The following is a 12,458-nucleotide window of genomic DNA, read 5'->3' on the forward strand; positions in this document are numbered from 1 at the left end:
TAGACCAGAGGATGTACACTGGTACAGATAGGAACTGGAAACAGGGAATCCAGGGCAGATAATCCCTTCAGGACCAGTGGTGAGAGTGGAGGTACCGGGAGGGTAGAGGGAGGTTGGTTGGAAAGGGGGAACCGATTATACGGATCAACATGTGACCTCCTCCCTGGGGGACTAACAACAGAAGAGTGGGTGAACAGAGACGTCGGACAAGCAAGATATGACAAAATAATAACTTATAAATTATCAAGGGTTCATGAGGGAGGGGGAAGCGGGGAGGGAGGGGGAAAAATGAGGAGCGGATGCCAAGGGCTTAAGTGGACAGCAAATGTTTGGAGAATGATGAGGGCAATGAATGTACAAATGTGCTTTACACAATTGATGTATGTATGGATTGTGATGAGTCGTATGAGCCCCTAATAAAATGAATAAAAAAAAACCTCAACAATTCTTATTGTTTTCTGAACGTATTTTATATAGCATAAGCATATGAAGGTTCTTCAAAAAGTCTGTGGGAAACATCTATTATGGAAAGATATTCCTGGATTTAAAATTATTTTGTACCAAAATACATTCATACTGACTTTTCATTGTCTGAACAGGATTAAGTCTGAGGCACTAAGAAGGATAAAACATCAGCTTGAAAAGAGTCCCTTATCAGAGCAACATGAATCCTGCGAAATTGGAAGCAAAGCAAGCTACTAATGGATGGTGAAGCATGGACAGACGCATGGGGCAGTCATGTACGCTTCCCGAGTCTGTAGAGTCAGTGTTCCCAGAGAAAGCAGTTTACACACAGATAACGTGTTTCCGGAAGATGAGATGATGTGGAAGATGAAGCCTGCCATCCACATCAGTATGTGAAGAGAAGACTAATTTCACTTGGGCTCTAATTGAAGAGGTTCGGTGATGAAGAGCAGAGAAATAGCCAACATCACAAACATGTCAAGTGGTTCCACTGACCCAGTGCTGACGAACAAATTCAAGTTGAGCAAACCTTCTGCTACAGCCAAGTGCAGAGCTGCCAAAGAGAAGTTTAAACAAGTGGGATCAAGACTCTGAAGCATTTCTTGAAAGAAGTGAACAACAGGAAGTGAAACATAGCTTTACCAGTAAAATCTTGAGACAAAATACAAGCAAGAGGTAGAAGTGGTCCAGTCAACGCACAAGCAGCCTGGTCAAGAGCAAAAACATAGCAACGGTGTGGAGGGATGCTCTAGGTCTTTTGATAGTTCACTTTCTGGAGGACCAAAGAATGGTAACATCTCCTCGTTTGTAATGGTTTGAGAAATTTGGCTAAAGCTTTAACCGAAAACACCAGTATCGTTTCACCAGAGAATCCTTCTCCACAAAGATAATGTTCCAGCTTATTCCTCTAACCAAACAAGTTTTATATTTTAAAGGAAAACTAAATGCTACCAGGAAAATTTTCTTTACCGTACCTTCTCCAGAGTAATACTCGGTTGGGACAATGTTTTCATCCCATATTATTTTCTCAGTTGGATACAAAGGCATCTGGTTTAGCTGCTGAATCTGAGAAATTCGACGTTCATGACGAGATACCTAAAAGAAAGAAAACAGGTGCAGGTAGAAAGTTAGAGGAATTCATTGCCAACCAAAACAATTTCTAGGAAAACTCACCATAAAGTACGAGATAAGAAGTTTCACGCCTTTAACAGTTACTGTAGCACTTACATTTGTTTTCTTTTCTTTTCCCATATTCTGCAACAATGACAGAGTTTAAAGTGGGGTGGGCTTTGGAATCAGACTGAAGTTGACATCCTAGGTCTTCCACTTAGGAACGATGTGAAACCTGGGGAGGTGATCTGAGGGTCCTTTTCAGTAAGCTAAATACAAGGCCACCCACCTCCCAGGTTTCTCACGAAATGAAACAATACGTCCAAGCAGTGCCTGAGGCTTGCAAACGAAGAGCTTCAACCCTCGATCCTGGGATACAGCTTTCAGTCCTTTTCTCACTAGCCACCCAGTCCGGGAAGGGCCGTGGCCTCGGCTTTCTACTTAGCAAAACGAGAGCCTTGAACTTGATGATCTATAGATGCTTTCACTGCCAACAGTTTAACCATCTATCTTCAGTAAGATAAAAATAATATCACCTAATTTACAGACACTAAAATCATATCTTTGGGAAAATGTGTCAAGCTCTCTTCAGCACTGATACTACCTTAGGGGGAAAATGATACTATGATAACACCCCGGTAATATGCACATTTCAAACTTTTCATCACAATTTCAATTTAGAAGGCTGCCAAGCCCTAAGGAAACCTGTGAAAAAGGAGGAAATGAAGGATGTGGTTACACTATAGATTCTTAAAGTTTTTGGTGTGTTTTTTTTTTTGTGGTAAAACTAAGAAAGAATTTTATCCATAAGATCTTGAAAGGCACAGGATCAACTTTATCTTCCATTAGAAAGAGTCCGGGGAAATCCTTATTTCTTTCTATAGCCAGGATTTGTTATGGATTCCAAACTTCTGAGCGGGGTTTGACTTAGGAGAGACTTTATGTTGCCAGAAAATATCACAGGGATTTTTAGAAAGCGCCTGTGCTCCGAGACAATGAGCAAGGAGTCATAAGGCAGGCAATCTGAGCCATTCACTTCATGCACTGACTACTGTGGTAAAAATAGGATTTTTCTACTTAAATTAATTTTAAAGCCCTTCCTAAGGATTTCTCTCCAGTCATTAAACACCTGTTACTAGGCCTTAACATCTGCTACACATGGTGTCTTGTCACTGGCCCCAAAATGAGCACACCACTGTCTATCTTCTGGTAAAGGACTGCACTTTACACCCTGCATTAAAAGTATTCGCCTGGAAAGTAAGTCACAAAACTGTGTGCCTTGTATGGTTTTGTATGTGCACAAAAAATGCGTGAAGGGGCTTTAAAAAGTTAGTGGGACAAACTTGTTAGGGTGAATCGGGTACAAGTTTACAGAGCAGATTAAGCCCCTTAATACAAAGTTTGATGGCAGTCAACAATTCATAAATGTGCTTTTATGTCACGGACTTCTATCCCTCCAATGTCAGGTCACTTGAAAACATACAAAAAGCCGACCAACCTAACAGCAGTCAGGAAACAGAACAGTAAAACTGGCTATCTCCCTGCCCACCCACCAACCCCCTCCATTCACACTGTCAAAAAAGGGTTTGAAAAGATATATCCTACGCTGTTAAAGACTTAGAGTATCATGTTGGTAGAAATACATACCTTTTGTAGGTTAATTTGGCAGCATTGGGACATTCTACTCCCATAAGGAATTACAGACCGGTAAACCCCCAAGGGCAGTTGTGCCCTGTCCTATAGGGAGGGTCACTATGGGTTGGAATCAATTGGATGGCAGTGAGTATCCTGGGGGTACTGCCCCAGGAGTCCTTGGGTGGTTCAGTGGTGACGAGCTAGACGACAAACACACCCACACAAAAAAAGGATAATGGTTCAAGACCACCCAGCAGTAAGGTCAGGCAATCTGCTTCGAAAAGGCCAAAGCTTTGAAAGCCCTAAGGAGTGCAGTTCTACTGGGCACACACCCACACACCAGGTTGTCACCGGTCAGAACGGACTCCAGGGCAACTAGCAACAACGTATCACTCAAACAACCGACTCCCCAAGTGGAGCCTCACATGCGGATAACAGGCAGGCCACAAAACTACTAAGTTTGATCCAATTTGTTTACAAAATACACACAAAACTGGATTACTTTATGATGTGTACTTACATGTAAATCCATAATAAAAAGTCCTACAAGTATGTCTGTTTTGGTCTATTCATTTCCATAGTATAGTTTTGATAGTACTCATCCATTATATATAATTGAAGAGAGGCACATAAAGTTAAAAAAGTAATTAAAAACATCGGGGGGATATAGATAAAATTGTTACCTATGGGGGCAAATTTGAAGTCAGAAGGATAAGATTTTCCACTTTGTAACTTTATATGCCTCAGTAATGGGTTATTTCTAAAATGATATATTACTTTAATTTTAAAACTAATTACAAAAAAAGTATTAGTTTGGGAGCTAAAGCCCCTCATCTCCAATAATGATTCAGAAAATCCCTTCAATTACTTGTAAAGGATCCCTGAGATTTGCTAATGACAATAGTATAGGACTTGGTATTCAAGGTACTAAATTTAAGTGACTGATTTTGAAAGTTAGCATTCAGATGTGTGAATTTACATGTATTGTTAGAGGGGGTTACAGTTATGAAGTAGCAACAAAAATAGTTTTATGGTTGAGGGGTCACCACAACCGGAGGAACTGTATGTATTAAGGGGCTGCGGCATTAGGAAGGTTGAGAACCACTGTTCTAGACCGAAGAATGGGGGGCGGGCGGTGCAGGGGCTGCCTTAAAAGCAGGAAGGGTGTCAGCTATCCATTCCCTCAATGCCCCAGTCTAGCATCTGACTCGGAGACTGCTCACAGAGTCACCAAAAGATCAATGTCATCAGCATTTAAAGAGGTAAAGGGCTCGATCAGCGAAGTTCAAGAGATGGGGGCATGGGGGGTGGGGAGAACCCCCAACAAAACCAAATGATAATGCCATTCCAAGAGGTGGGAATTCTTCGGTCTAGAACAGTGGTTCTCAACCTTCCTAATGCCGCAGCCCCTTAATACAAAGTTCCTCATGTTGAGGTGACCCCTTAACCATAAAACTATTTTTGTTGCTACTTCAGAACTGTAATTTAGCTACTGTTATAAATTGGGCGACCCCTGTGAAAGGGTCGATTGAGCCCTAAAGGTTGAGAACCACTGCTCTAGAGGAAAGCTGTTCCAGACCCAGTTTTGAGATGACTCAGAAAGGAAGGTTAAACACACACACACACACACACACACACACACACACACACACACACAATTTAAAAATTAATGGTATTTACCAACAATTCCAAAAGAAATCCTTTATCAAAGGTTGTGTCTTCATTTTTAGGAAGGGTTGGCAGCAAGCAGAGGTATGATGCCACCTGGTGGAGTGTGTTTGAACTGCAGGATAGAGAACATTCAGGTAAAAACATATTTTTTAATCGTTTTATTAGGGGCTCATACGACTCATCACAATCCATACCTACATCAGTCGTGTAAAGCACATTTGTGCATTCATTGCCCTCATCATTCTCAAAACATCTGCTCTCCACCTAAGCCCCTGGCATCAGCTCATTTTTCCCCTCCCTCCCTGCTCCCCACTCCCTCATGAACCCTTGATCATTTATAAATTATTATTTTGCCATATCTTGCCCTGTCCGGCGTCTCCCTTCACCCACCTCTCAATTGTCCATCTCCCCAGGGAGGAAGTTATATGTAGATCCTTGTAATCGGTTCCCCCTTTCCAACCCACCCTCCCTCTACCCTCCCAGTATAGCCACTCACACCACTGGTCCTGAAGGGATCATCCGCCCTGGATTCCCTGTGTTTCCAGTTCCTATCTGGACCAGTGTACATCCTCTGGTCTAGCCAGACTTGCAAGGTAGAATTGGGATCATGATGGTGGGGAAGGAAGCATTCAGGAACTAGAGGAAAGTTGTATGTTTTATCGTCTACTTGACTTCAAATATGAAACATGGCAGCTTGCCAGTAGTTACAAGAGACCTTATCTGCTCCAAATTGCTCTTTTATAATCCACCCCACTGCCCATCCAAGGCCCTGGAAACCACTGATCTGTTTCCTAATGCTAGAAGGTATCCTTTCCCGACGATTAAATAATTGGGATCATTTTCCACAAAGAATAATGCATTTGAGATTCTCCTATCCTGTTGGCTTCCTTTTTATTGCTGAGTAACATTCTATTATAAAAACGCATCACAGTTTACTTATTTGATGAGCAATTAAAAGGTATTTATGTTGTTCCCAGCATTTAACTTTTATAAATAAAGCCCTGGTATACATTTTTATAGATTTCTATGAGAACACTACTTTTCACGGGGATATCTGTATTTGTTGGGTTGCATAAAGTGTGTATAATTTTACAAGCCACTATCAAAATTTTCCAAGGAAGCTATCAGTTTTAATTCCCACCAGCAATGTATGACGTCCAATTTCTCTTTATGTGCAAAGAGTCAATACCATCCCTCTTGTTTTTCCATGAACAATTCTAATAAGTTAATGTAACGGCACACGCCTCATGTGACGTTAGTTCAATGCTGAGGAAAGCCCTAGTGGAGCTGCAGGGTTGGCGTTGGGCTACTAATTGTAGGATCGGCAGTTTACACCACCAGCTGCTCCACAGGAGAAAGAGGAGGCAGCTCTTGTACAGATTCACAGTCTAGGAGAGTCAGGATAGGGTCACCATGAACCCTACTTGACCGAACAGGAGTGAGGGTGGCAGGAGGGGATCACAATGCCATCATCACCTGTCTGGAGGCTTTCTTCTGGCTGTGATACTGGAAGCTACACCACCAAAATTTCATTACCAGCAGGGTCCCCCACGACAGGCTGGTTTCAGCGGAGCTGCCCGCGTACAGACCAGGAAAGGAGGAGGCAGTGCACTTCTCAGGGATTGTGGTTAAGTACGCTCAGGTCACTGCTGACTCACAGTGTACAACAGAATGAGACACTGAGGGATTATTCGCTGAAAACCTTATGAACACTGTCTGATATAGTGCTGGAAGATGAGCCCCTGAGGTTGGAAAGCACTAAAAACAAGACTAAGGAGAAGCTGCCTCCTCAATGCAGAATGACTTATGCTTTAAACACATCACTGTAAGGAAGGGATGGAGAAAAGTTTCTGAAATATTCAGTTGCTGATGAGGCATAACTCAAAATGAAAAGAGCTGCAAGCCTCCTGTGCCAGTTATGTAATCTGGTGCCAACTTGCAAAGGGGTGGAGTCTAGCCTGTCAATCAGGTTGCAGCTTGATGACCTCATTTGGAGGCGCCACAGAGAAAAAGAGCTCACTGGAGGCCAGATACACACAGACTCTCTGCTTTGTCTTCTTGCTGACAAGCCACATGGAGCTACACTGATGAAACCATAGCCCTGAAAGTGGAGGAGCCGTATGGAGACCCACGCCAGCATTAAAATGCTTCCACCGCCACTGGATCCACAAGACATTCCACCCACTGGCCTGTGATCTTCCTGCATTCAGCATTATTGCATGGCTGCGTGAATCTAAAGAGGAATTTATGAACTAGTATCGGACATAGGGGCTAATATCAGACTTATGGATTTGATCTGGACTGGGCTGGGATGTTTCTCAATATCATTCTGCTATACGCAGGGTGGCTATTCATCAGAACCCACTTGTTGGGACCCAACAACAGCAGCACTAAGTAATGGTAAAGCATCTTTTCAGACTTGTTAGCTGCCCATTTTCTTTAGCAAAGTATTTGTTCAAAACGTTTGCCCTTTTATTACCGGTATTATAATCTTATTAAGGGCTGAGACTTCTGGATACCAGTTCATTATCGATTACCTATATACTTGAGTATAAGTCGACACAAATATCAGCCAAGGCACCTAATTTTAACATAAAAACTGCATTAAAAATGTGCTGAAAAACCTATATATGTGCTTATATATGAGCAATACTGTATATGTTTCACAAGTATGTTCTTCTGCTTCATGCATGATTTGTCCTTACATGCCATGTTTGCAGAGAGTAAAATTATTTGTTCCCTTTCTCTGACTGGGGTTATTACACAGGATTCCTAAGAGGTCTCCTGCCTTTCCCCTTCCTATTCACACTCTCTTTTCCACACAGAGACTCGTTACACCTCAAAGCCTTTCAATGGCTTCTCATTTCACGAAGTACAGTAAGCCTGCCACTTTACTCAATGTTTTCAGTTTAATTCCAAGTGCATTTTTTTTTCTTTTATTAATTGTGTTTGGTGTTTGAAGAAATCATTTCCTGAGCCAAGATCACAAAGATCTCCTATTGATCCTTCTTGGCATTTAGGCCTATGATGTACTGAGTATTGGAGGTCTGGATCAAAGCCCATAATCTGAATATGGCTTTGAACTGTTCCAGAACTGTAGCCTTGCTTTTTTAATGCGCGGCCTTGGCACCTTTAGCAGAAAATCAGTGACCATATACATGTGGTCTGCTGTTGGTTCCACTGGTTTATGTGCTCCTGCTTTGGTCAATGTCATGTCGCACGCTATCACTTTATAGCACATCTTAGAATCAGGTAATGCAAGTCCTCCAACTTTGTTCATTTTCAAAGGGTTTTTTCCTCTTTTAGTTTTTCTACTTTTGCCCTGTAAATGTTGGTAGGCCTGTAAATAACTTCTGTGAGAACATCCTGCTGGGAATTAGCCTGGGATCACACAATATCTACAGATTATTGGGGGGGAGTCACATGCTAACATTATTGAGGTCTCTCCTACATGAGTGAGAGCTTTTTATTTTTAATTCAATTCCCTTTAATTGTATACAGTTCCTTGACAAGGTTTCAGATTCTACATGAAAACGAACTTTGACGAAAGTTGCCCTGTTGCATTCTGGTAAAGCATCAGCCAGTGGAAAAGCTATTGAGAAATGCTTGTTTCCCTCTTCTTATCACAGAACTGGGGAAAGGTGGATTTTCTTCATTTACTTCCACGCCACAACACATGGAGCCCAGAAGCCAACCCAGAGAAGTCCAGCTGTCTCTAAGTAAGCCAGTACAGAGATTACACAGAAGGTTAAAAAAAAATACCACTCATCTCACTATACACTTTTTCTCACTTTGGAAAACATATTTTCCACTAACAATATTAATGGTAACATAGTTCTTCTACGTAATGCTACAATTCTAATTTAGTATTAAATATCAATCGATATAAACCAAAGTTTGTGAGGAACTGGAGGGGAAAAACATATCCTCCAAATAGATTATGCCACAAAATGAAATGTGAAAACAACCAATCGAGACCAAAAAAGCCCCATTAAAGTGTTCTACAAACACATGATGGTGCTTTTATAACCTTCTGGTCAGTCTTCTACATATTCTGAAAACCCCAACTAACCATGTTCTTGGTGTGGATTCTTGTTCCAAGCACCCCCAAAGGACAGTACCGAAGTGCCCCGCAGGGCTCTTTACATCCACAGCTCTCCCCCACAAGGCAGAGGGGTTCGAGCATGGCCTATTTGTTCGCAGCTGGGTCTTTTACCACCGGGCCTTCCAGGCTCACCCTGCCACCTAAGGGTATCAGCGCAGACTAAAGGAAAACGTACAACAGCTATAATTCCAAAAGAAACCAAACACAATTTTAAAAGAAGTAAGAAAGGAAGAGAAAATGTGTACAGCACAAACTAGGTAAAGGATTCGTATCCAGGACATGTAAAGACTCCTAAAAAATAAAATCTATTTTTAAGACAAGCAAGGCAATCCAAACAGAAAAGGATATTTATGAGAAATTCACAAAGAAATGCAAATGACTTTAAGAGCAGGAGATGTTCCATTTCTGAGCAAAATCAGAGCACGCTGAGTAAGCTGCTTTTTCTGGTTGTTGATGTTCTCGAATTGCCAAATACTGATGCGTCCTTGACCTAGCGATAGCACTACTGGTGCAAGTGTCAATGCGGGAATGAGGGAGCCTTTGCGGAAGGAAGTTTAGTAACAGGCACCACACTTTAAACCCCTTATTTCCACTGACTCTATATGTTCTAGGGCATCAAAACCAAGTTTTATACATGAAAACATAAAGGAAACTGTTGCAGATTGTTTACAATAGCAAAATATCAATATTCATGGATAAGGAGAGTGATTAAAAAAACAGTTCACAGAATTGTATGTAGCTATTAAAAGGAAAAAGAAGATTTATGTGGTATTATATGAGTTACTGAATCATCTTATTAAAATGAACAAACCAACCAACCTCAGTTGGTTGCATTTTAAATGGTCAGTGAACTAAATATAACTAATTTCTTCTAAAGACGAGAAGAAACCACGAGGGAGCTCCAAACTGTCTGTGGAGAAATGGAATTGAAGGATAATGGGAATTTTCCCACAGACTTTTTGGGTTTTGGAAATGATGGCACCATATGTTTAAGAGTATAATACAACTGAATTATGGACTGTTATAAGATCTGTAAGAGACCCCCAATTAATTAATAATAAAAATGTTTTAAAAACTTGTTTAGGAGCCCCCTTATACAACATAATGGTTAAAATCTGAGGCTCAGAATCCAGACAGCCTGGGTTCAAAGCTTGTCTTTTCCAGTTGCTTGCTTTGTGATCTAGGCAAATTATTTACCGATTCTATGCTTCGGTTTCTTTATATATAAAGTGGTACCAATCCTTTTGAGGATTAAATTATTCCTATGCTTAGCAGAACACTATCCCCAAGTAAATACACTTTGGCTGTTACTGGTTTTTGAAAGAGCAGGTTGACACCAGGGGAGTATTACTGACTTCATAAATTATAAACACATGAAATTATAAGTTACACCTCTTCATATCACATATAATAATACACCATTAGTTTCTGGTATGTAGTGTTGATGACTGAAGAAGTCCAGTTTACGCTGTACTGTAAGAAAAATGCTAAGATAACAAAATAATAATTTATAAATTATCAAGGGTTCATGAGGGGAGGGAGGGGGAAAATGAGGAACTGATATCAAGGGCTCAAGTAGAAAGCAAATGTTTTGAGAATGATGATGGCAACAAATGTACAAATGTGCTCAATACGATGGGTATATGTATGGATTGTGATAAGAGTTGTATGAGCCCCCAATAAAATGATTTAAAAAAAAGTTAAGATCTAGAAAAACTTAAATAAGCCATTTAAAATACAAATTTTACAAATAGAGCAAAAGTGATTTCACACAAGTGAGTTCAAGCGACCCAACTCCCAGGGAGCACTCTAATCGCAGATAACAATAAAGAGTGGCCCACCACCACCACCACCCCAAGCAGTGCAATTCATTGTAAAGGGGATTAAAGACAACAGAGAAAGTGCAGAGAAAGTGAAGCTCAAGTGCTATGACCCCCAGGGAAAGCACACAGTTGGCCGGTCATGCTATTCTTACCTCAGAGGGCCGAAATACTTCACCAGGGACCCCCGCGTATCTACTTCAGCCACATTGGAGAGGGCAAAATCATAGAGCTCTGGAAAATGTGCAAAAGCAGCTCTCTGGAAAAGAACAGCAACGAGTCACAGCACTTACTATCCAATAGTGAAGGCAGCCGGCTAGCAGCATGAGAACGGCAGGCTTCTTGCGGGTGGCCGGGGACGCCAGTGCTTTGGGGACAAAGAGGTCTGACAGTGGGACAACACAGAACATCAGGTCTCGTTTCTTACTTCAAACACTGGGTTTGGAATGTACAGAAAAACGACCACAAAGGCCACTCTTATGAACAGGGCAGAGAAAAAGACGATTATCTCCTCCCCTGGAAGAAAACAAAACACCCAGCTTTATTATCAGGGACTGGGCTATCGAGACTAAGTGAGTCCCCCAGAAAACACCACTGGAGAAAGCTTGAGGAAGAGCCCCCCCAACCAAAGGGCGCCTGGGTCCTCTTTCTGTCTGGGACTCCGTGAACCGAGGACCTGGCAGGGTAACATGCCCAACGAATAATGGGTAAACTCTAAGACGAGAGAAGTAGTGGAAAGGGTGACTTCACAGAGCTGGCAACGATATAAACATCCCTCATCTTTTCTGGTGTCAAGGAGGTATAGGAATGTTCCAGAAGATTTCATGTGTCCTATGGTAGACGACACGGAAGGAAACCAAGGCTATGTATGTGTGAGCGTGCCCCAACTGATTCAGACTTGTGGGATTATAGACAGCGACAAACTGAGCCTGCAACCCAAGTCTGAAATCAGGCTGCCCAAGCCATGGAGTGAACGGGAGGCAGACTTCAGGCTTCAACACCGACAAGAACAAGGTCAGGTCTGTCCTCATTAGCAGGGGAGACGGTCAAGGAGTTTGGGGCAATTATCATGCCTTGCTTGTCCTAAGAGAACCAGTCAGAAGCTACATCAGCTGTGGTCACTTCAAGGCCCGAGGCAGAAGGCCAAAATGATAATTAGCGAGAAAAGCAGGAGAGGACATCAACACTAGGGCAGTATACAGAGCACCCTCTTCCCAACTGGAAGGCTCTGCTAGGTCTCCATGGGCTCAGGTGCCATTGTGAGGGAAAAAGAGAGAAAGCAGAGACTTCTTGCGAGTGAAAGTCAGCCTGAGAATCCAGACTCAAGCTTGACTGAGTCTACGCCTCAGAAAGACTCTTGTTAAACAAGGTGGGGTGGTGCGCGACTTACTTTAAACTGGCATTGAAAAGCTTCTATCTACCACCAGAAGAAATGAAGTTCAAAAGCAAGACAATGTCAGTTAACAGAAAGCAAAGGTACATGTAAACGGTATATTTGGATTAGAACCAGCGTATTTCAGTCCTGCTACATGTGGGTATCTTAAAATAGGCAAAATACTTATCTACACCTGGATGGACAGATGTTGACACAAACTTTCATAAAAATATGTAAATATATTTATATATAATGATAGGGAAGTAGATCTATGTAC

At 41.8% G+C, this 12,458-nt stretch overlaps 1 protein-coding gene across 1 annotated transcript in view; it reads right to left on the minus strand.

Annotated features, from left to right (window-relative positions):
- The window catches only part of AQR (aquarius intron-binding spliceosomal factor), a 104,753-nt gene that overhangs the window by 60,814 nt on the left and 31,481 nt on the right, over nt 1-12,458 (minus strand). The window contains exons 12-14 of the mRNA XM_045287672.1: nt 10,962-11,065; nt 4,891-4,993; nt 1,440-1,560 (exon numbers count right to left, since the gene is read on the minus strand). Of these exons, the coding sequence (XP_045143607.1) occupies nt 1,440-1,560; nt 4,891-4,993; nt 10,962-11,065 (328 nt within the window). The remainder of the gene's footprint in view (nt 1-1,439; nt 1,561-4,890; nt 4,994-10,961; nt 11,066-12,458) is intronic.

Source organism: Echinops telfairi, unplaced genomic scaffold, assembly GCF_000313985.2.
Source record: "Echinops telfairi isolate 266 unplaced genomic scaffold, ASM31398v2 ScPeMD7_18;HRSCAF=68, whole genome shotgun sequence".
Classification (NCBI taxonomy): domain Eukaryota; kingdom Metazoa; phylum Chordata; class Mammalia; order Afrosoricida; family Tenrecidae; genus Echinops; species Echinops telfairi.